Source organism: Terrapene carolina, unplaced genomic scaffold (genome assembly GCF_002925995.2).
Source record: "Terrapene carolina triunguis isolate 2854851 unplaced genomic scaffold, T_m_triunguis-2.0 Scaffold97, whole genome shotgun sequence".
Taxonomy (NCBI): Eukaryota; Metazoa; Chordata; order Testudines; family Emydidae; genus Terrapene; species Terrapene triunguis.
Window position 1 is genome coordinate 1,454,406 of NW_020664448.1, and position 22,783 is coordinate 1,477,188.

The following is a 22,783-nucleotide window of genomic DNA, read 5'->3' on the forward strand; positions in this document are numbered from 1 at the left end:
CAGCAGGACACTTGGGCATTTCCGAAATGAAGTATGCTCCCCAGGAGGCTAGCAGCCTGCCGGGCAAGCTGCTGAAGAGCTGGAGAGCCTGGGAGCTGGGGAGCCTGATCCAACAGCAGCCTGCTTCATGGGCTACTAGGATCTGCAAGAGCCCCAGCTCTTCGGCAGCCATCGGGCCGGCTAAACGGGGGGTCAGGGAGCTGGGGCTCCCAGAGTTTCCAGGCTCACATCTCCTCAGCAGCCCACCTGGGAGGAATCAGGGGGCTGGGCTGCTGCCATTTCATTGGAAAACTTGTGACCAGCTCTAACGTCTCACCTTAGAAAGGACCGACCCCATGCTCAAAGTTTCCCACCTGGGGACCAGGGCTGGGAATTCTCTGCCTTCAGAGCAAGAGGCAGAATCTGCCCTGATAGAATTTAAGTTTGGACACCAATGGTCTCGCTGGGTGTGGACGGTGTCAGGTGTGTCAACGTGGCTCTTCTTCAGACTGAGAAGGTTTCATGGATTTCCTGATGTGGGGCTCGGAAGATATTTCTCCCTGGGCATGTTGTCCCCGAGACTAGGCTTGCTCAGGGGGTGGCTTTTTTGGCAGTCTGATGCAACGAACAGCACCATTGGGATCAGGGGTGCAGATCTCCTGCAATTGCATGGCAGCGGTAATGAAGGAGAGGAGAATGTGCCATTCCCTCAGGTATAATAAAGGATAAATGGGGGGGGGGGGACATAACCAGGACTGAGTACTTACCATTGGAAACAGGAGGAGATGCAGCAACCAACTCAGTTTCATAGAATATCAGGGTTGGAAGAGACCTCAGGAGGTCATCTAGTCCAGCCCCTTGCTCAAAGCAGGACCAATCCCCAGACAGATTTTTACCCCAGATCCCTAAAGGATTGAACTCACAACCCTGAGTTTAGCAGGCCAATGCTCAAACCACTGAGCTATCCCTCCCCCCAGAAATAGCTATAGGAAGAGGGCTGCAGCTGCTTGGCTCTGCCAGATTTAAAGGGCCACACCTGCCAGAAAGGCATGCTGGGGGGAAGAGTTCCTATCAGACGGCTCTGGGGAGGGTTAGTAGGAACCAAAGCTAGCCCCAGTGCAAGTAGGCAGACCCCTGTCACTGCACAGAGCCATATTGACTTCAGAGTTGTTCCATGGGGTTACGGGGCTCGGCCCCCCGAGAGAAAGGTGTAGGAGTGGGGCCTTAGGATTGGTTTATGCTTAAAAGTCAGGTTGCCATAGCTAGGTCAGTGCGGGGTGTGAAAAATCCACTCCCCTGACGAGCATAGCTATGCTGACCTACCCCCGGTGGAAACACAGCTTGGTTGACAGAAGAATTCTTCTATTGGCATAGCGACCGTCGTTCGGAGAGGTGGTGCTCCTACACAGACAGAAAAACTTCCATTGGAGTAGGCTGTGTCTATGCCATAGGGTTTATGCCGCATCGCTTCGGTGACATAACGATGCCAGCGTAGTCTCGGTAGCGTAGACATGCCCTTAGGTATGGAGCGTTGCAGCACAAATGCTTCCTACTTCGACAGAAGGGGTTTTTCCATCAATGTAGATAATCCATCTCCCGGAGCGGCAGTAGCTACGTCGAGGGAAGAATTCTTCCATCGACCTAGCCATGTCTACACCAGGCGTTAGAATTTGCACACCCCTGAGTGATGTAGCTAGGTCAAGCTAAATTTTTAGTGTATATTGGGTGTGATGGGAAGGCGGGGGGAGGAGACACCTCTTGTGAGTGCCTCCTATCCGCTGGGTGCAATCCTGCACTCTCTCTTTTTTCTGTTCCCAGCACCCTTTTGGTGGGAGCCTTTGTCAGGCAGGTCTTCAGGGGCTCAGCCCTCCGGCTAAGTCACACAGAGTCTAAAGACACATGAAGGAACCCCTTCTGGGGTAATACAGGCCAACAAACCGTTGGCCTTTTCTGGGGTCTTCAGCCCCATCTCTGGGCCTGTTTAAACTCTAACCCCTTGCTTGGGCTCCAAAACGAAACTTGTCCCCTTCTCAGGGCTTTGGCCATTCTGCCAGTGGGGGGACCCGGGTCCGCCCACTGCTCTGGGTCCCAACCCAGGGGCCCTACAAATAGCAGCGACATGCTGCGTTCTTTACTAGTTGCTATTGCTGCATTCCCTGGGCTGCTTCCCACTCTGTCCCACCACCTTCTTGGGCTGTTCCCTGTGTGAGCAGGGTCACTCCCATGCCTCCTTGGCTGGAGAGTTTCTCAGTCTCTGTCCTGGTTTCTCAGGTCGCCTCTTTGCCTGGAGAGCTCTGCCCTCTTTTTGTCAGGGTTCTTTCTCCCAGGCCTCTGCGCCTGGAGAACCTCAAGTCCTCTCCCGGCTTGAGCAGAGTTTCTCCCCAGTCTCCTTACCTGTGAGTCTCACACAGCCTTTCACTCCTTCTTCCCCCTTCTGGTCCCAGCCAGGAACTGCCCTGCTCAACTCCTGTAGCTCCTTTTAACTGAGCCTGCTGCGCTCTGATTGGCTGCTTCCCTGCAGTCTTTCTAGGCAGCCCTGGAGGCCCCACCTTCACTGCACCTTTTCCTGAGGCAGGGTGGGGTAAGACCACATGGCATCCAGTAGGGGGCCTCAAAGAGCCTGGTACACCTTGTTACACCAGGGCTCCGTTTGTGGCATTTTGGATCCAGGGATTTGGGTTGGCCATTTATAAAGAGAAGAGCTGTTGGAAAAATCCAGTTTCCAAAGACCCTTAAAGTGCATGGGTTTCTCAGTAGTATTCTGGTGACATTTGCAGACCTTGAACATTTCCATGCCTGGAGTTGAAAACCTCTCTAACATGTTAAACAATTCAGTCATTATGCCAGGCCCCTCATCCCCACCTCTTCTGAGATTGACCCAGGTTTGACCAGATTGCAGAAAAATAATAAGAATAATAGAAATACACTTATTTTATCATAAGCAATACAAGATCATTACATATTACAAAAATAAAAGTGTGCTATATTGTCACAAAAATGAACAATTTTTTTTAGTATAAGTTAGTACTTTCAAAAACAAAAATAAAAACTTCCAGTCAGTACCTCTCTGGTTGCTCTGAACCCGAATAACTTTGTTCACTCATATCTGATGCTGCACCACCATTAGATCAGAGAGAAACATACTAAGTGGGATTTTTAACCGTGCCTAATCCTGTCTTTCATATGGTGCCTGATCCATGTCTCTCTGAAGTCAATGGAAATACTCCCATTGGCTTCATAGGCATTGGATCAGACTCTTGCGTGTATCACATGTGGTCTTACACAGCTGGGTGTCTTTATCTCCAGTAAACCACACACATATGTAAAATCTAGGGACAGGAAAAACTGAGAGGTCTTATTCCTAGCAGTGGGTTTAGATGGGGGCAAAGTATTATCTGCATAGTCCTAATATGCAGCCATGTCTGCTCTTGCAAAATTCTACTCACCCACTTATCTGGGACAAGCAGTTTTGTGTTGTGTTTTGTTATGGGTGAGTACCCTTCACCCATTTTTCATCATCGTCATGTTGGTGGCGGGGGGGGGCAAGGAATTTTGTGCTTGGGCTGGACTGTTTCTAAGACCTAGACATTAGAGATGGAAAAGATCTATTAGCTCAGCTGGACCTTGCCAGTGCAGCACATTTTCTAATGTTTTCTCCAGTCTGGCTTCAAATGTCTCAGCTGATGGGTGTATGAACCTTGGAAGGGAGTGGGCAAATCTGATCAACGTGAAGGTTGTTTTGTTTGTGAACTCAACCCACCAGCAATTCCAATAGGGAAGATACAAGCACAAGCAAATATTAGGGAGGGTGCGCATTTATTTTAACAATCACGGGCAAGATCCTGGCAACCTTACTCACACTGAGGAATACCATAATCCACTACTAGTTCCATGGGAGCAGGACCTCAGAGGGTGTAAATCAGTGTAGCACCATGGGCCTTGTCTTCAATAGAAAATTAGGTCATGCTAGACCATGACGAGTCATGTTAACTAACATGATAAACTCAGCTATGTACTCATAGCTTTTGAGGCCAGAAAGGACCATTAGACCGACTTCCTGTATAATCCAGGCCATATCAGTAGAAGAGATAGGAACAGAACCCAGCTTTCCTGACACCCAGGACAGTGTCCGATCCACTGGACCACTCTGCTTCTCTACAAATCATTGTAATCAGGGGCAACCCATGTTAACCTCATTTCAGCTAGTCAGGGTTAAAACCTTCTGGAAGGATAAGGTTAACCAGGACATGTGGACATGATGTTGAATACAACTTGTCTCTAGTCTGTCTTCACTGCAGAGTTATCTCAGGGTATCTCCACTGATTTAGCCTAGCTTGAGTGAATGCACCCACACTATGAAATAACTGTGTTCACATTGGTGTTGCCCTCACTTGTGTGTGGCACTAAGACTTCTCGGATCATATCCCATGGTTCTTTGCACTCCAGTAAACTGAGCCACTCTATGAATTCTTTCCCAGTGAATTGTGGGTGGACTTGTCTGTCCTTACTGGGCTCACTGAGGGAATTGTGGGAAGGCATTGGAGGACTGGAAGCACTCAAGTGGGGCTAGCCTGCATCCACACTTAAGTGGTCATGTTGGCAGCTGATGAGTTGCACTAACTCAAGCTCATACGCCTTAATGGGCCAGCAAACTCGAGTTAAAAGCACCACCACACTGGAGCTAAGGTTTGTGTGTGTAGGCGGGACTCGAGTTGGGGCAACACTCACATTATAACTTGAGTTAACTTGGCAGTGAAGACAAGCCCACTGACTACAAAGTAGGGTTTAACGTCATGTTACTTAACCTGACTCCTCTCGGTCATGTTCTAACACTGCCTAATTTTCTAGTGAGGACCATTGGTTTTAATAATGCCATGCTGATTTACACCAGCTGAGGATCTGGCCCATGGTTGAGTCAGGCTCAGTACTGAGTAAAAGTGGCAGAATCGGGCCCTTTATCAATTAGCTGCAGCTCCTGGCAAATTGCTAAAAGTTGCCAAGTGCTGTCGCCTCCATGCTAGAATAACATTTCCCAGCTGCTGTACATCTAGTTTCTTAGGCCACATCAACACTAGCAAGCTCACAGTGGCACAGCTGTACCGATACACCTGTGCCGCTGTAAGATCGCTCGTGTAGCCGCTCTATGCTGACAGGAGAGAGCTCTCCCATCACATAATTAAACCACCCCCAATGAGCGGGGGTAGCTATGTCAGCGGGAGAAGTTCTCCCTCCGACATGGTGCTGGGCACACTGCCACTTATGCCAGTGAAATTTATGTTGCTCGGGGGTGTGTGTGTTTTTTTCACACCCCCGAGCGACAAAAATTTTGCCAACATAAATGGCAGTGAAGTCATGACCTTACATTCCAGCCCCAGATTACCTGGCCAGGTATATGATGAGAGGCCTTATCGCTTTCTCAGGAAAGATGAATCACTAGGGAAAGGGTAAAAAGAAACCCCACCCAAAATTAAAGTCAGTATTGGGCAATTAGTAAAAGCTGCAGTTTGGAGGCCTTATGGCTTTCGAAAAGCCTTTAGAATTTGGGTGTGATAGGGTAGGGCAGCACTATTCAGTGCCTGGTGAACAAGCAGCGCTCTCTGGGGAAAAGCTATGAGATCAAACACTCGGGAGACAGAGGAGGGCTATTGCCTTTGGGAAGGTCAGGCAACCCATAAAAGTGGGTAGAACCCCTTGCTGGGGCGTTTTTCTGTTTCCTTTCTGCCTATAATTTACCTACTTTCCTTTCTTGTGCTAAACATTCACCCAGGAGGAAAAGACTTTGCAGATTGTAACTATTTTTCCGCAGAGTCATTCCCCCCGGCTTGGAGTGAGGCGAAAAGTCTCACATCCCTTGTATGAATGATAAAAGCTTCCCCACAAGATGCTCCGGGGGCTGGATGAAAAATGGGGAAATGATTTTGTGAAAAACGTCAAAGTCTTTTCCGTTTCCCAGGGCTCCATTTTCTGAGATATTCTAAATCAATATTCGGATTGAAATTTTTGTCAGAATAATTATCTACCTTTTTCACACACTGAAAACGGTGTTTTCTTGCCAATTGCAATAATTTTTTGATAAAAACATCATCAGAAAATATGGCAGAAAATGTTGTGAAAGGCAGAACATTTCAGTAATATCGACAGGGTTTGGGTTTTTTTGGAAAAAATTTGGTTTAGAAAAACCAGTATGAACTTTTCGCATGGCTATTATTCTTTTACCATGCTTGTCACTTCTTTGGCCTGACCACCATGCACCAAGTAGTCTTTGCTCACTCCTAGATAGACATCTTTCGGGATCAGAGAGAGGAGTGGGTTTGGTGGAGGAGAAGTATTCTGGTTGCAGAGCTGAATGAGGACATGCATATGGGATTATAATATATCCTTGCAGCAGCACCTTAGTTCCAAAAACTCATTAAACTGGTGACATACATACAGGTGTATCTTGTTGAAGCATTCCTGCTCAAGCATCAACACCTGAAGCCTAGGGCATCAACTGAATGGGTGACAGCCGTCACCTTGGCTGACACACCATAGGTAGGACCTTCAGAGCAAAAAGCATGAGCTGCTGCAGCTTTAGCTAAAGAGTCATGCCTCTGTAGCTGGGGGCTGCAACAACTCAGATCCTCTGCAACTCAGCGCAGAGTGGGACCTGTAACACGCTCACCAGTGGGTTACGCATGCATAATGGCCGCATGCCAGACTCCTCTACACACGGTGGAGAAGTGCTTCCACCATGGAGATAGACTAGTCTGCAATGTGGCGGGACAGTGGACAGAAATGTAGCAGGCTAGGATTTCACATTTTGGCTATCGTATGTAGGTTGCTGCTGGTTCCCGTGTTGCTGGTGGGAGTTCCCCTCAGGGCCGTTTGGTTTGGAGTTTTCACTGGCATTTTGTTGCCTGCGAACTTCACAAACCTTTGGCCTACTAAGAAGTACAAAATGGGATCCAGGCAGCTGTTGGTGCTAGCTAAGGGCCTGGTTACTTTGTAGGCTAAGTTAATGGCATTGAGGGTCCCGCAGCTAAGGTCCCAGCTCCGGAAGGAGTAGTACAAGGTGCGAGTGACGTGGAAAGGAAGGAAGCAGATGATGAAGACCACCAGGACAACAATGATCATCTTGACCGACTTCTTTTTGGACTTGGACCTCTTGGAGGTCCCCCGAGTGGGCTGCAGCAGCTTCCGAGCCATCAGGCAGTAGCACACGATGATGGTCAGGAAAGGGATGCAGAACAACAGCACCAGCATCACGGAGCTGTAGATGACGAACTGGCCGAAGAGCTCCTGGCTCGACGTGTCGTGGCAGGTGATGGTCTCGCACCTCACACTGGTGGTGACGAAGAAGAGCACCGGCGACTGGCACGTGATTATGACCAACCAGATCACCCCCGATACCCTCCGCGCGTAGCGGACGCGGCCCCACTGCAGCGACTTCAGCGGGAAGCAGATGCCCAGGAAACGGTGGACACTGATGCAGAGCAGGAAGAGGATGCTGCAGTAGAGGTTGGTGTAGAACAGGAAACGGACTATTTTACACAAGCCCACACTGAAGGGCCAATTGTCCCCTTTGGCGTAGTAATACACCAGCAAGGGCAGGGAAACCACATAGAGCGTGTCAGACACGGCCAGGTTGAACATGTACGTGGTGGAGGCGTTCCAGGTCTTGATCCTGAAGAGGAAGACGTAGAGGGCCAGCAGGTTGAGGCACAGCCCCACCACGCACACGATGCCATAGGAGACGGGCAGCAGAATGTACTTGAACTCCTCGTCGAATTTGCACTTGTACGTGTTGTCTTCCACGCTGCAGTCGGCAGTGGATGAGTTGGCGCTCGTGTTCCAGGAGCGCAGAACCATGAAGTTCTCCATTGCCCTAGAAAACAGGGAGCAAACTGTCAGCAAATGCTGGGGTGGCTCATTGAAATGGGAGAGTAAATATGTTTGGCTGAGAACAGCAGCGAGACAGCGTGTCACCGGGCAGAAGAGATGAGTCACATTGTAATGATTGTTGTGTATAGGGCCGTAGGGCTTGCAGGCCCCTGCTGAGATCGGGGCCCCGTGGTGCCAGGTGCCGAGGCACAGAGAGATTAATGAACTTACCCAAGGTCACACATGAAGCCTATGGCATGGCTAGTAATTGAACACAGAGTTTCTGAGGCCAAGTTTAGTGTTTTAATTACATGATCATCTTTCCTCTCCAAACCCATGGAGAAACCTGGTCTCGGAGTTGCAGAAGCATACCAGAAAAACGGGTCGATTCTGAGGTCAACCTGCAGTAGGACATGTCCAAGCTATGTGAACAGTGCAGCCTTACGAGGCACTGGTGAAAAGACAGGAAAGGGAACTGATTACGAAAAATCCCATAAGATTACAGTTCATGTGCCAGGATTTGGAGGGAGCCTATCCCTCTTGGGGTGTCTAAGTCTCTCTCCCTGCCCCCCCCCACGTTTGTGCTGTGGTATGGGGGGGGGGGGGGCCCTGCCCCTCTAGGGGAGTCTGAGTCCCTCTCTCTGCCTCTCCCCTCCAAGTGACTTTATGACTTCTAATCTCTCTCCCGCTAAGGATTCATATTCACACGTTGCGACATCCGGTATCTGGCTACTAACAGAACTGTGAATTATAAGCAGAATGCTGCCAGAAGGCGGTGTAGTCTCCTTTCCTTTAATTACTCTGTTAAGGTGTAGGAGGGAGGTTTTCTTTTTAATGATTAACTCTAGGGAGGTGCTTTTCTGAGTTGTGGAAAGGTAAGTGCCAACGGACAGGTCTTCACTTTTGCTGTGAGGGTGTCGAGATCTGGGCTCAGTCTGAGTTCTGGTGGGATGGAGTCTCACAGTCAGGATTCCAGCCTCAGTCCTTGGGAACTTCACCCAGGGTTCAGCCGGCCATAGCATCCCTGGGCTAAAGGTCCATCTATACTAGCGAAGGGCTGGTCTACTCTAGGAAACCACCAGGCTGAGGAACCAAGTTTGAGCTTGCCTGTGTGGAAGGGACAAAACCGCTGTTCTAACGATGTTCCTGGATCATGTCCTAGATCAGACTGCAAACACTGACAGAGAGCAAGGCTGTAACATGATTTGGCTCTTTTCCTAGTGTAGATGGGCCCTAAGACATCAAAGCAAATCCACCTACTCTGGGATAAGTGTCAGAAAAGAACCTGTCTTCAAGCGGGAGGAAGTGGCCTCCGGGAACCAAAAACCCAAACCATCCTGGTGATCTTGGTTCTGTTTTTAGGCTCTCGAGGTGGGAGCTGCTCATTCCCATGGGCAGACGAATACGTTCACTCTGGTATGTTGGCCGACTGCCTTACTCATACTATTATTACTGGTTTGGTTTGGTTCAGGCTCCCTGCTAGCTGAGCTACAAAGGAGAGAGGGCTGAATAGCTGCTAAGGTTTGTTTCATCCAGTCCTGGAATTTTAATTTGTGCTTTTATTTCCAGGGAGTGGAAGTGCTGGTGAAAGATGCCAGATTTGACAGCACTCGAGACAGGAGCCCAGGACCGGTAGAGACAGACAGCAGCAGTGCTAGCTTCCCTACGTATGGGTAGCAACTCTGACCTGGAGGGACCATGGCTGGGAGAGATGGAGGTTAGTTCAGTCTGTGTCCAGGGTTCCTCTGCCTATTCTGACAGCACTGGTGACAATCAGTGCACATAAGGTGGTTTTCTTTCTTTCTCCAGGAAGTAATGGACCAATTGATTCCACATGGGCCACCAAGCAGCCATCATATAGTAATAACATCTGGCTGTTACCATGAGGGGGTTGAATTCAGGTGAACGCCCTCCAGACAAAAGGCTCCAGTCTCCTGAACTATCCACTCTCCAGCCTGTAAAAGAATTCCCAGTGGCCATAAATCGGGGGATTGACTGGACCGCCCATTAAAACCTCACTCCATTTTCACTAGTTCTCCCTTTCAATCAGTTCATGAACCACACAAATGAACCGCCAAGTGCTTACGCTTCCAGGGAGGAGGAATTTAGGAGGAAAACACACACACACACACAGGTTATCTTGTTCAGCAACATCTGCAAAAAATGTCAAATATAACTTTGGAAATTAAACTTAAGGAACTAAGCTGCATCCTTCCTTCCACCCATCCAGTGTAGTTCTGCTTTCCATGCCCACGGCACAATTGTCAACTTTCACATGATAAATAAGCACCCCACTTTCACAATACGCCAAAAATCAAGCTAATCCCATTTCAAAACAAGGCCAAAACAAGCCAACCCCTAAGAACCCCAACACTCTATGTGACTAGATCCCCCCGGCGTGCAGTCTGGGACTGTGGTGGGCCCACTGTGCACCCCGACTCTCTCCCTCCCTTGCCCCTGCTTGACCCCCTTGTCCCTGCTTGCCGGGAGCCAATCAAAAAAAAAAGAACAACAAGCTAAAACAAGCTACAAGCCAAACAAGCAACAAGATACAAGCCAAAAACTAGCCAACAAGCAACTCACAAGCCAATTAAGCCAAAACCAAGCCCAATTTCTGTGTTTTTTTCGCGGGTTTGGCATGTCTGGCACACGGGTTAGTTTCTTTCTGACAAACTGCTTCAGTGCCTTGCATGTTGTTTTACTCAACAGCCCTAGTAACAGGGTCTAGTCCCCAATCAATGGAAGGGGCAGGATTTGCTTCAAGGTGCTCAGATGGTCTACCAGAAACATGAAAAATGTGTTTCAAGTCTGTTCCTTTTCTTCTAGCCTTGTATTTCTGAAGCCAGAGAGCAAAGAGCATGGTTGATACCCCAGAGCTGGCAGTGGACTTAAAAAAAAAAAACAATTAAAGGGGAAATCATGGGCCAAGCAAAGCATTAGATCGAAAAAATACTCCAAACAATGCATCAGGAAGGTCTGCAGAACTCAAGAAAGCCCAGTTCTCACATCAAATGTTGTTAACTCTTGTGATTCTGTTACAAGTCTCACGATAGTTGTTGCTTTTCTGCAAGCCCCAGATCCTGGATTCATGTTGTGACCATTTAGGGTACATCTGTATGGATCTTGATCAAACCACACCCACCATTTTGTTTCGTGAGCACCATTTTGATGGTTAGACCATCCTGTGCCTTCCCTATTGTTTCTTTACCTCCACCACAGACCTGGATCCCTAAAGGTGTTGCTTGGTGGGGAGGAAACAGGCTGACTCGTGACTTTTCAGTGCTTGGGGTTTGCAACTCTGGCTCTAAACGTCCTGGTGCTAAAATGCCAGCAGCGATGGAAGCGTTGGCTATGCTTGTGCTCCCACCATGGCGGCCAGTGGTGGCACTGCATTGGTACTTCCAAAGACGGGGAATTTTCCCCTGTAAAAACAGCATAGACAAGGTCAAGAGTGCTCTCCCATCGACGGATTACTCCACCCAAATGAGAGGCAGAAGCTATGTCAGAGGGAGAGCATCTCCCGCCTACATTGTGCAGTGTAGACATCACTTTAAGTCGATGTAAGGTACGTCACTTGGGTGGGGGGGTTCACACCCCTGAGTGATGCAACTTACATCGACTTAAGCTGCGTCCATTGTTACGTATATACCTGTATTAGCGGTCCGATAGAGTCTGTGGGATACTAGTACCGTGCTTTGTCGACAATAAACCTGGCTGGGTGCCTTCGCCCCTTAATGGATCTTGTGGTCATTAGGTGGTTCGCTCGAGGTCTGCCGTGCCAGCTGTCTGTGCAGGGCTGGGGTAGCACACAGAGGGAACACACACACAGAGCCAAACATCTTTCAACATCTAACCACAGTGGCAATGTAGACAAACCCCTTGTAGGAGCAGGTCACCAGAGAGCATAAGAATAATCAGCATGTGAATCGCACACAGGGGGAGTGCATGGGAATGACTGCATGCTAATGCCTGCATCATGGAAAATCTGCATCCTCTGAACCTCGAGGGCAGGGAAGGCACCAGGTGAGGCAGCTGGGTTCAATTACAGCTTTGCTTTCGGAGCAGAACTCAGGGGAGCCATGGGGAGATATGTATGTAAGTGTTACAGTCATACAGTCTAGAGCTAGCTGGAGCAAGCCTCCTCCTTTATGCTTTTCTTCTGGAAAGGGCTGACGTAAGCGCTGTCATCCTCACCCTCGCTCTGACTCCTTTGCGGTGTAGCGAGGACCTAGACCCCCCGTTCTGCTCAGGGAGGGAATCCCTTGGCATGACAAGCCCTGCCATAAGGGGTGTGCTGAGGATACAGCTGGGGCTGCAGCAGGCTGCACTGCAGAGTTTTCTGGCAGCACTGCATCCCATACAGCAGCCCTGGAAGGCTGCCATAACTTAGACAGGCCCCCGGGGCTGTCTAAATGACACTGGGGGCTACTAAAGTCTCTGGAGCAGCCCAGGATTGGGATGGTGTACAGGTGGCTTAAAACTACCTTAGTCACCCCACTCCAACTTCCATGCTGTATCTGGCAGGGCCTATCCCTCGATGGCCAACGTGAGCTCCACTTCCAGAAGCCTAGGCAGACTCAGCCGAAGCTGAGTGCTCGTGCACCTGGCAGCACTTGAGTCTTGTCACCGGCCATCCTGAGGGCTTTACTTCCCACCACAGACAGTCCATGCATGAAAGATGAGTAGAGAAGGGGAATTCAGTCCAGAACCGGAGGAGAGATAATGAGACCCACCCTGAGTAGAGTACCAAAGACTAGAGGTGAATGAGCGAAAGGACCCAGCTGACTGGGATGTGGATGCTGCTCAGACACTGCTGGTACACATCATATCTAACAGTAGGGTTGCCACCTTTCTAATTGCTGGTAATCCGTGGCCTCGCCCCTGCCCTATAGAATACCACGTTTGGAAGAGACCTCAGGAGGTCATCTAGTCCAACCTGCTGCTCAAAGCAGGACCAATCCCCAACTATTTTTTTTGCCCCAGATCCCTAAATGGCCCCCTCAAGGATTGAACTCACAACCCTGGATTTAGCAGGCCAATGCTCAAATCACTGAGCTATCCCTCCCCAAGGCTCTGCCCTGTCACTCACTCCCCTCCCGCCCCCCAGTCGCTTGCTGGATCGTCTCAAGGAACCTGTCTGCAGTTAGGAGGCAGCCCTGTCTGGGCAGGGATTGGCACGGGTTAATGGCCCGGCCCCTTCCCTCACCCTGCAGCAACCCAACTTTTGGTTTGGGTGCCATTTAGGGGTGCCAGGTCCCCGAAATCCAGGCACCTAAATGGCATCCCGACACAGAAGCCCAAAACCGAACTGTCCGGGTAAAAACTGGCCAGGTGGCAACCCCATTGAACAGAGCTGCTCACACACACCCTCACGCACAGCATCATTTCTGCTAGCCAGCTCCAGAATGGTATTCTCATCTGATGCATATCTTGTCGTAAATGGCGGGTTACATTTAACCCCAAATATCAGCAACCCGGTAAAATGAGGAAGGATCATGTCTGCTCTGGACATCTTTCCTGTTCAGAGCCAAACCTCTCCTGAGCATGGTGCCCCCCCCCCAATTACATACGTCATGTGCCAAAGGGCCCCACATCTCAGCGCCAATGGGTTCCATGCTGTTGTATCTCTTGCACTTTACACAAAACATTTCAAGGAGCCAAACAGTCACAGCTGGGTCCCCAGTACAAACAGGCCAGGTATAGCTGCTCTGTAATAACCGAGCCTACACATTCACTCTGAATGTAAAAAGTATGTGAGAGTTCGTAAGATGTCACAATAACAGCTGTTGAGGGGAAAAGAGATAAAAGGGAGACAGATTAAATGAGTCTAAACAAAATGTCCTGCTGATGTGATTCAAGGACTCGGTTGGTGTTGGACTTAATCAACAAAAATTAATGAACCAAAATGGGTGTGTTGGATGTTAGGCCTATGCGAGGGACAAAATAATGAGAGGATGGGCTAATCCACCTACCACTGCCTTTTGGGTGCTTAAAGAAAGAGACTTTGGGGAGGGAATGGGAAGCACAGACAGAGGCAGGGTTACTACCCCCGCCATTTCCTGGGACCTGGGCCTTCATTGTGCTCGTCCTGAGAGATGTCGTGACCAGACCAGGCCAGAGAGAGGGACCCAGTTGACATCACCCCCGCTACCAGCTCCTCCCGCTGATTCCCAACCACCACCTGAGATGAAACAGGACCAGACATCAACAACAACAACAGCAGCAGCTCCAGCTCATCTCAACTTCTCTTTTACCCAACAGGACAGTTATTACCATTTTACTGTTGGACAGTGGCTGGGTTATGTTAACACCTTTGGCCCATTGATTCCATGTCATTTAACACAATGCTACATACAAACTGCTGCGCTGGCTGCCTCTAAACACAGAACACTGTGAGCGCCACTAGAAGGCTCACAAACTATTTAAAGGGATACTGCCCTATTCCTATACACTATGTACACCACTGTATACATGTTGCCAGGGTTAACATCCATACAAGGGTTGATTCCGGTATTGCATTCCTCATTGGTCCATAACACAGGTACAGCTTCAACATCGCTCCCAAGCTGGACACACCTGGTCATAAGTCGCTCCCTCCCCTCGGAGCTGAATGTGCTGCTTCCATAGGCCAGGGAAGATCAGAAGAAAATCAAATCCAGTTCTCCCATAGAATAGTGCAGAGCACTCACTAGGCTGCCCTGAGGCCAGCCCAGCGGTAGGGCACAGAACTGGGTGCTGATGGATTAACCCATGGGGTGAATCTGGACATGCCACTGAACTGCTCTGAGCCCCAGTATCGCTATTTTACAAGGGGGGCAGGAATGATACTTTGTACAGCACTTTGAGGTCTACACATGAAAAGTGCTCTACTCAGTGTGCATTTAGCAGTATTGCTTCTCAGTGTTGTTATTAACTGGTGTATTTGCATACTATTGCCCCCTGCTGGCTGGACTTGGACCTGCTTAAGTATCGGTGGCTATGTCGCCATCTACTGGCTGATCTAAAAGGAGGGTATAAGACTTACATCTAGCGGCTGCTAATGCAGTGTCTCCATTAGCACAGGTCGTTTTTTGAGCTGAGGGCTTGAGGTTTTTTCCCTCGTGCCACATGAGGGCAGTTTAGCTGATGAGGGGAGAGTTACATACCCACATACTGTAAAGTGAGCCCACACTGGACTTGCTCTTTGGCTTGGCCGTATAATTATGGAGAACACCACCGGCTCACACTGTTGTATTGTTATTTAGTGTCGTAATGTACATTTCTTTTTGCAACATGAAGCTAGTTGGTTGCTGGGTCTGGAGCGCTGCCCCCCTTCCCTCCCTTTGTTGGAACAAATGCCCTAAATTCCTAAGACAAAACCTGCTGTGTCTCTTTGGGCTCCTGACTGTCTGACCCCCGCCCACATCCCTCTTCAGCTGCACCCACATCCTACTTCAGATGCACTGACTGATCGCATGGGAGCGACAGCCAAGCAATGCAAGGACACAAAAGGGAGCAGGTTGACCTTTCCCCAGAGGCAGAGCAAGGACTGGGAGTGGGATGGAAGAATGTCAGCGTGTGCGTATGACACATCAAGCACTGACCAAGACCGGGGACAGGGCAGAGGGGAGGGACCAGAGGGAAACACGGCATTCTCCTTTCCCACCATGGCAAATGTTGATCTCAGTTATGCCTCGTGAAAATTCACTGACTCCCAAAAGCAAATCCAGAGCGACTCCATTGGCTTCTTTCATGACCCTCCAAAGGGTCAGGATGGGCAGCTGTTCCTCTCACATCTGGCACTGGCCACTGCTGGTGACGGGATGCTGGACTAGATGGACCACTGGTCTGAGCCAGTCTGGCAGCTCCTATGTTCCCTCTTCGGTCCTAGTCAATAGATAGGTCAGACATCTAGGGAAGCCTGTGAGATGCTATTGACTTCGGTGCCAGAAAAACACTGATGACACCCAGCCCTACATCTCCTGTCACGTGCAGACGGCGTTGACTCCGGAACCTGAATGGGACAAGCCCCTGGATGAAGAGCAGCTGGATAAAATTCAACCCAGGCAAGAGGGAGAGAAGGAAATGCTATGAAGAGCGGGCTGAAGCCAAAGCCAACCTCTGTCTCAAGGGCATCTGCTCGTCACTTGAAAAGGTGGAGCACAGCACCAGGGTCCTGTTGGACTCCTCAGAGCTCCTTGACACCCACAGCGCAATGCTGCCTTCTGCCTGTGGCTTGCCGGGAGGCTGTACCCCTTGGTGCCGATTGAAGATCTAGCCGCAGTGACCCACACGTTCACTACCTCCAGCCCTGGTGATTGCATCTGGACTGCCTGCTCAGTGGGGAGGGAAGTGAGCACCATCAGGAAACGCCAACTTGTCCAGCATGCAGCAGCCGATGTTATGCGTAGGGCAGTATGTCAGGAGCACATCGCTCACATGCTTCCCAGGTTCATCTGGCTATCTCTGCAGTACCGGATCAGCTGCCAGGTCCCGGGGTTAACGCACGCGCAGTGGCCTGAGCCCTACCTCTTAGACTGCCTCTCCTTTTGCAAGCTATGGACATCAGGAACGATCTAGCTGGCAAAGCCCAGGGTGTAGCAGCTCTCAGAGACATTCCTGGCAGTAGGCTCTGGGCTTTGGGACACCACCCATCCAGAAAGCGGAATGGGCCCAAGATCAAAACACCTCAAGAATGAAAGCAGCGAGCCACCTCTTGAGACTTGGCTTCACGCAACAACTACTCCACTTGCCCATGTATAATAGACACACGTCTATTATACAAGTATATATGATACCTCCTTCGGCAACATGAATGGAGGGATGGAGCTTATCAGCCCTGGTTAGATGTATATAGTTCTGTTAGTGTATCCGGATATGGTGATGGAGGCAATATATTTACCTAGACAGATAGGAGGTGTTCTGTATCGACGCCATTGCACCTGAGATCAGGATCTGTCGACTGACTCCTGGCTTCAGGTCCACCGGCGCATAGCAGACTACTGCTCCACAGGCATCTGCTTGGCTCTCAGCAGCAGCCCACAGACACCGCTGCAATTGTTGCTCTGAAGCACTTGCGTGGTTAGCCTAATGTTCTCCCGAGGAAGGTCCTGAAATTAACCAGAAACAAAATCCTCATTACTAGGAGGTGAACATCGGGGCAAGTACTATTCCGTCTGCCCCGGAGGGCGCACGGTGGAAATGATTCAGTGTGTGGGAGTCAAATAGCGCTGTGTTTTCAAGAGAAAACATCCTACACACACACACACACACACACACTAGAATGGACTAGTGGCTGGCAAAGTCTGTCACGTCAGTCCTGTTTCTTCCATAGAACGAAAAAGGGGCCATGTTGCAATAAAAGTAAGTTTCGGGCCAACTCTTAAACAGGGAAGTGAAACGATTCGAGTGCAGCCAAATCCATGTTCACCATGGTCTCAGGAAAGCAAGGATTACAAAATAGGCTTCATGTTTCTCTGCAATAATTTCAAAGGGACGGTATGGGGGAGTTTAGGACCCAGGTTTAGGTTCTGTTTAAATAAAAAAAATCCCAAACCAGTGTGACTAAAACTGCTGTGGGCTGTTTGGAAATGTCGAAGGAGGCGGGCCTTTCATGAGTTTAAACTTTGGACACCCAAACAGAGTAGCCTTGTGCTGATGCAGATGAACCAGAAAGTGAAACTGACTAGACACAATGGGCCAAATGCTGCTCGTGGCAACACAAATGCAGCTCCTATTGGTTCCAGTGGAAATTGTACCCATAACCAAGAGCAGAATGTAGCCCAGGACGTGAATCTAACGTCACTGTCCAAGCTACAGACAATGCAGAATGTGAACTAGATCAGTGCTACATTATAACGAGTCCATTTGATGTCTTAAAATTACTTCACTTCTAATAATCTAAGGACATTTTCAAATATAATAAATAATATAATCCCTAAAGTAACAATACTTCCTTTCTCCCACTGTCGTATGTATTAAGATTGTGACTGATTCTCATTTACATTACTCTGACAGTGTAAAGGGATCTTAGGGCTGGTCTACACTGGGGGGGGGATCGATCTAAGATACGCAACTTCAGCTACGCGAATAGCGTAGCTGAAGTCGAAGTATCTAAGATCGAATTACCTGGGGGTCCACACGGCACGGGATCGACGGCCGCGGCTCCCCCGTCAACTGCGCTACCGTCGCTCGCACCGGTGGAGTTCCGGAGTCGACGGGGAGCGCGTTCGGGGATCGATATATCACGTCTTAACGAGACGCGATATATCGATCCCCGATAGATCGATTACTACCCGCGGATCTGGCGGGTAGTGAAGACGTACCCTTAAAGTAGTAACTTTACACCCATTCACACCCACCTGAGGGCCCCTATCCGCTCCCCGAGCAGTGCTAAGGAGCGTTGGTGTAAATGAGAATGAGACCTGTACGCTGTTTAGGGCAGGGACTGTCTCTTACCACCTGTCTACAATAATAAAGCCTCTGTCTTTGGTTGAAAGCTTGAGGTGCTCCTGCAATAACAGTAGATCAAGTGAGACACCTAACTCCCTCATTAGACATCTAGATAAGGGTGACCTAATGCATAGAATTGTTTAAAGGAGTACTCATAGAATATCACGGTTGGAAGGGACCTCAGGAGGTCATCTAGTCCAACCCCCTGCTCAAAGCAGGACCAATCTCCAGACAGATTTTTGCCCCAGATCCCTAAATGGGCCCCTCAAGGATTGAACTCACAACCCTGGGTTTAGCAGGCCAATACTCAAACCACAGAGCTATCCCAAGGAGCTGATTACCCACAATTCCTAGTGAAGTCAGCGGGCGGCTGCGGGTGCTCAGCCACCACTGGAAGCCAGTCGGCTTTTATTTGGGCACCGAAGTACATATGTAGATGCCTAACTCTAGAGACGGCTCATTGGGATACTTTCATTAGTAACGCAAAGATTAGAGGGTTTTTTAATTGTTCTTTTCAGCTGGTTTCTGGTCCAGTTAGCTCCTAGGATCCAATGTGGGCTAGTGACTAGGGCCCTGCATTGGAAGTCAAGAGAACTGATCCCAGTCTAAGGAGATCTAAGGAGATCCCTGGCTCAGCTACTAACCCCCTTGGGATGGAGCAGAGAGGCCCCACATTGGCAATGAGGGGGTTAAGGAGGCTGACAGTTTCCTCACTGGCACTCAAAGGGTTAGGCCTGTGGACCCAGTTGGCCTCACCCTGCTTCCCCTGCAAGGGGAGATAAAAGGAGAGGGCCTCGCTTGGGTGAGTGCTGACCAGGAAGGAGGCTGGAGCTCTGCTTCTCGGGGGGAAGGAGGGGAGGCTGGTTGCAACCCAGAGCCGGAGCTCGCTGGTCAGCCAGATCCCCCCTCCTGGAAGGGAGGCCCTGACTGTTTTGGAAACCAGCCCTGACTAGAAGGGCAGGGCACCACAGAAGGGGTGTGAGATGGCCCTGGCTTTGAGTTGGGTTTCTTTTTGTTCCTGATTACCGTCGAACTTCAGCGCCCAAAAGGGGGTAGGACTGAAGGCACCACGACCCTGACCTCGGAGTGACTGACCCTGACGACCCTGGCCTCGGGGTGATGGAAACAGACCAACGGAGACCTGCAGCAGAGCAAGCTGTGTCCTTGAGGGCAGCGAGGGGGCACTGGCCTGGCAACCTCACCCCTGTGTGATCCTGAGCGCGTAACTTCATCTGTTTGTGTCTTTTGCTCCCCTTCCTACGTGGAATGTTAGCTCTTCGGAGCAGGGACTGTCTCTCTGGGTTTGTACAGCACCATAGGGCCCTGAGGTGTTACCTGTCAGCTCTGCGTTCTTGGGGAACCAGGGCGCAGTACCCAGCTTGTCTGACTCACGAAAGACCTTCCCCACCCCCCAGCCTCTGCTTGAACCAAAACCGATCAGAAGACAGACTTACAAAAAGCAATGAAAAGGCCGTGGGGGGGGGGACACCTAAACCCCTCTGGACAAGGGTGACACGATTGAAGCAACTCCCCTAGCCTCATTTGCATCGAAGATGGGTCAAGGAAGCATCTCCATTAGCACACAGAATGGAGAACAGAGATTCCAAGGCAAGAACCACACTGAACTCTGGGACCAGAAAGGCAGGGAAGCACGGCATGATGGGGGATCTCTGCTCCAGATGTTAATGAGCCCACACCTGCACACACCCAGGTCAGGAGTTATCAGACCAATTCTAGTAATAAATCCTTTATTGGTATCCAAAATAGTGAAACTCCCTAATTGCATTGTGAGCTCCCTCCAAGGAAGACCTCCCAAAGCCAGGAATGATCAGCTCCCATTGTCTAGCCTGAACAATCCTACTTTGGTATTCTCCCTTGAGCCATCAGTTTACCCATAAACAAATCTAGTGTTCTCCCTTGAACCAGTGTTGTTTCTCTACAAAAACCCCTACCCACATTCAAGTAAGTGCTCTGATGCCTGGATCCAAAATTTGCATCAGTTCCACTGGGACTTCATCTTCTCCTGACTGATCGTGCTGGGGGCTCTGCCTGTCTCCAGCACTCCGGACCCTCAGCTACCACCACCACCTGGGACCCCCGACCAGTTCAAGCTTCATGTAGTGGTGAGAATCCAGCTCTCTGTCTCTCTCTCTCTCTAGGTATAGACTTCTGACCCTCACTTGTGTGATCAGTTATAGTTTTCTAAACCTGACTTTTATAATCAAATTTAAGTTAGATTTAATATTATAACTGTTCTATTTGTTTGTCTCCCCTATGGTTATTACCTGGCAATAAATAACTTTCATGATTAAGCTGGTTGCCTCTCTCTCTCTCTCTCTCTCCCCCTCGTGGGTGTTTTTTGGTTTCCTCATTCGCTCTGCAGCAACGCTCCTTGTACCACAGCTAAAAGATCCCTGCAGCGCCCAAAAATCCTGTGGGGTTTGCTGCTCAAGTGGGTTACTACCAGAACAATTGTAATGTGAAAGTGGGGATAGGGACGTGCTGAACCTGGGACATACGAGGGTGGCAGCTTGGAAGTGCTGCTCGACCCACCCTGCTGAGTCCAGGGACCTATAAGGGGTCAGTTTGGAAGTGCTGATTAAGCCAGTCCTCTGAGATGGGCTCTGTGTGTGTGTGTGTGTGTGTGTTTGTCTGATTCTGGAGCTGGAAGAACCCAGCCCTGGGGAGCCTAGGTCCTGCAGAATAGCTCCACTGGGAGGGAACCTGCAGCAGGGAGAAGTAGAGCTCCGTATGAGAACACAAGTGACACAAGCAGTATTGATAGAAGTACAGAACCGCTCCCCCAGAAAAGTAACCCTAATAAATGAGCGTACCCCAAAGTAACGGGCAAAGCTGGTAACAGAGGTTTGCCTGTGGACCCAGTTGCCTGTGACTCAAGGGTCTTTCTGCAACTGTAATAATAATAAATTCTCAGTTAGGTGTGAATCCAGAGTAATTCCCTGGACTTCACTGTCACTAAACCTGTGTCACTGAGAGCAGAATCTGGCCTGGTAACTGCAAATGCTGTTACTGCGATCTTTGAGCGTAAGGCTAAAAACATCCACAACCCATGTTCAATTTATAGCAGTTCCATTAATGTCTCCCTGTAAAACACGGACCCAGATAACACGGTGTCTTCTCTGCTTTAATTTGCAGTACTTTGGTGCCATATGAGGAACTATCTGAGCCCTGGGAACCAAGCAGCCTGCATGTTTTCTTCCTCCTCCGAGACCACAAGTAACCAAAAGAAAATATTCAGAAAACTCTGACATTGCACAGCCTCGTCTGGACAGGAGAAGCAAGAGTTGGGAGTAAGTTAATTTGGGTTATGTGGCTCAGTCAGGGACCTGAGCATGCTCCAGTAGTTCCTGCTCATTAGATTTATACAGAGGAGCATCCTCAGACCAAACTCCACCACGTCAATCCTCAGCTCATGCCCATCTCTACTGCAAGAGGCTATGTGGGTTGGACTACAGAGCCTGCCTTACCCTCACAGCTGCCGGTTCTCTGAATCCGCCTACTATAGAGAGCTGGGCCCAGGCTGCAAAGTTAGATCCCGACTTTCCCAAAGTTCAGGCTGTTTTGATCTGGCCACTCTTGCCTGCTGCGGCCACCATCACCTCTCCCTCAACTAGTACTGCTCCTTGGACAGAACGCTCAGCCATGCTACCTTCTCCTCCTGTTTCAAGTCCTGTGGTTCCTTCTTCTCTGGACTCCCCAAGTCCTTCCCTGCAATTTCAATGAGCCCTTCCCCTGCAATCTCCTCCTCTTGGGTCCCTTTGACACTGACCTCGCCTCATGCCACCCAATCCGAAACAATTCTTGCCTGTTGCTTCAAGTCCCCGTCCAACCTCCAGCCCCCTCTCCAGGTCACACCTCCATCATGCTGTGCATCCTATTCATACTTCTTCTCCTTGATCATACACCCCCTGCCTGTATCTCTAACCTGCTCTCCTTGCGATTTTCCCCCCCCCCAACGCTCTGCTCCACCAAGGGCACTATCCTCAATGCTCCTTTTGTCTAACATCTCTGTGCCTTCCTCCATGCAATGGCCAACCAAAATCTGTTTCTCTGCACTCCACCCTTTCCTCATTCAATTCACTCCCAAAAATTCTCACCTCGGCATAGTCCCCTACCAAAATGAGGCATATAAAAAATCCATACCACCCAGACATATGTCTGTCTAACCTGACATCTGCAGAGCCTTATCGGTAGCCTATGTCCCTTCCCAGCCATCTCCTTCCCAGGGGTATGTTCCCTCTTGGCAAGTCCAGCACTTAGATTCTAAGCTATTCAGGGCAAGCACCTGCCTCTCATGTGTCTCCTGTGAAGTATCTAGTGCACGTGTGAATGCTTTATAATAATAATTGTCTGAATTGTCCAATGACTCATTTTCTCCAATGTACCCGGAAGGAGTAGCTCATTGCCTTTGTCATGGGAAAACCTTCATTTTCTTCCTGTCCATTTCAGAAACCCTCCTCGTCTCCATGACCCTCCATGGACTTATCCACCT

The 22,783-nt window shown here is 49.6% G+C and overlaps 1 protein-coding gene across 2 annotated transcripts in view; it reads right to left on the reverse strand.

The window, feature by feature from the left end:
* Positions 1-5,197: 5,197 nt before the first annotated feature.
* Positions 5,198-22,783, reverse strand: part of P2RY2 (purinergic receptor P2Y2) — a 33,857-nt gene continuing 16,271 nt past the window's right edge. Inside the window, exons 2-3 of one of the 2 annotated variants that reach the window (XM_026651679.2) lie at positions 16,721-16,928; positions 5,198-7,843 (exon numbers count right to left, since the gene is read on the reverse strand). In XM_026651679.2, coding sequence (XP_026507464.1) covers positions 6,772-7,843; positions 16,721-16,755 — 1,107 coding nt within the window. In that variant the 5' untranslated portion in view covers positions 16,756-16,928 and the 3' untranslated portion in view covers positions 5,198-6,771. The remainder of the gene's footprint in view (positions 7,844-16,720; positions 16,929-22,783) is intronic. The other variant, XM_026651680.2, reaches the window with a different exon arrangement.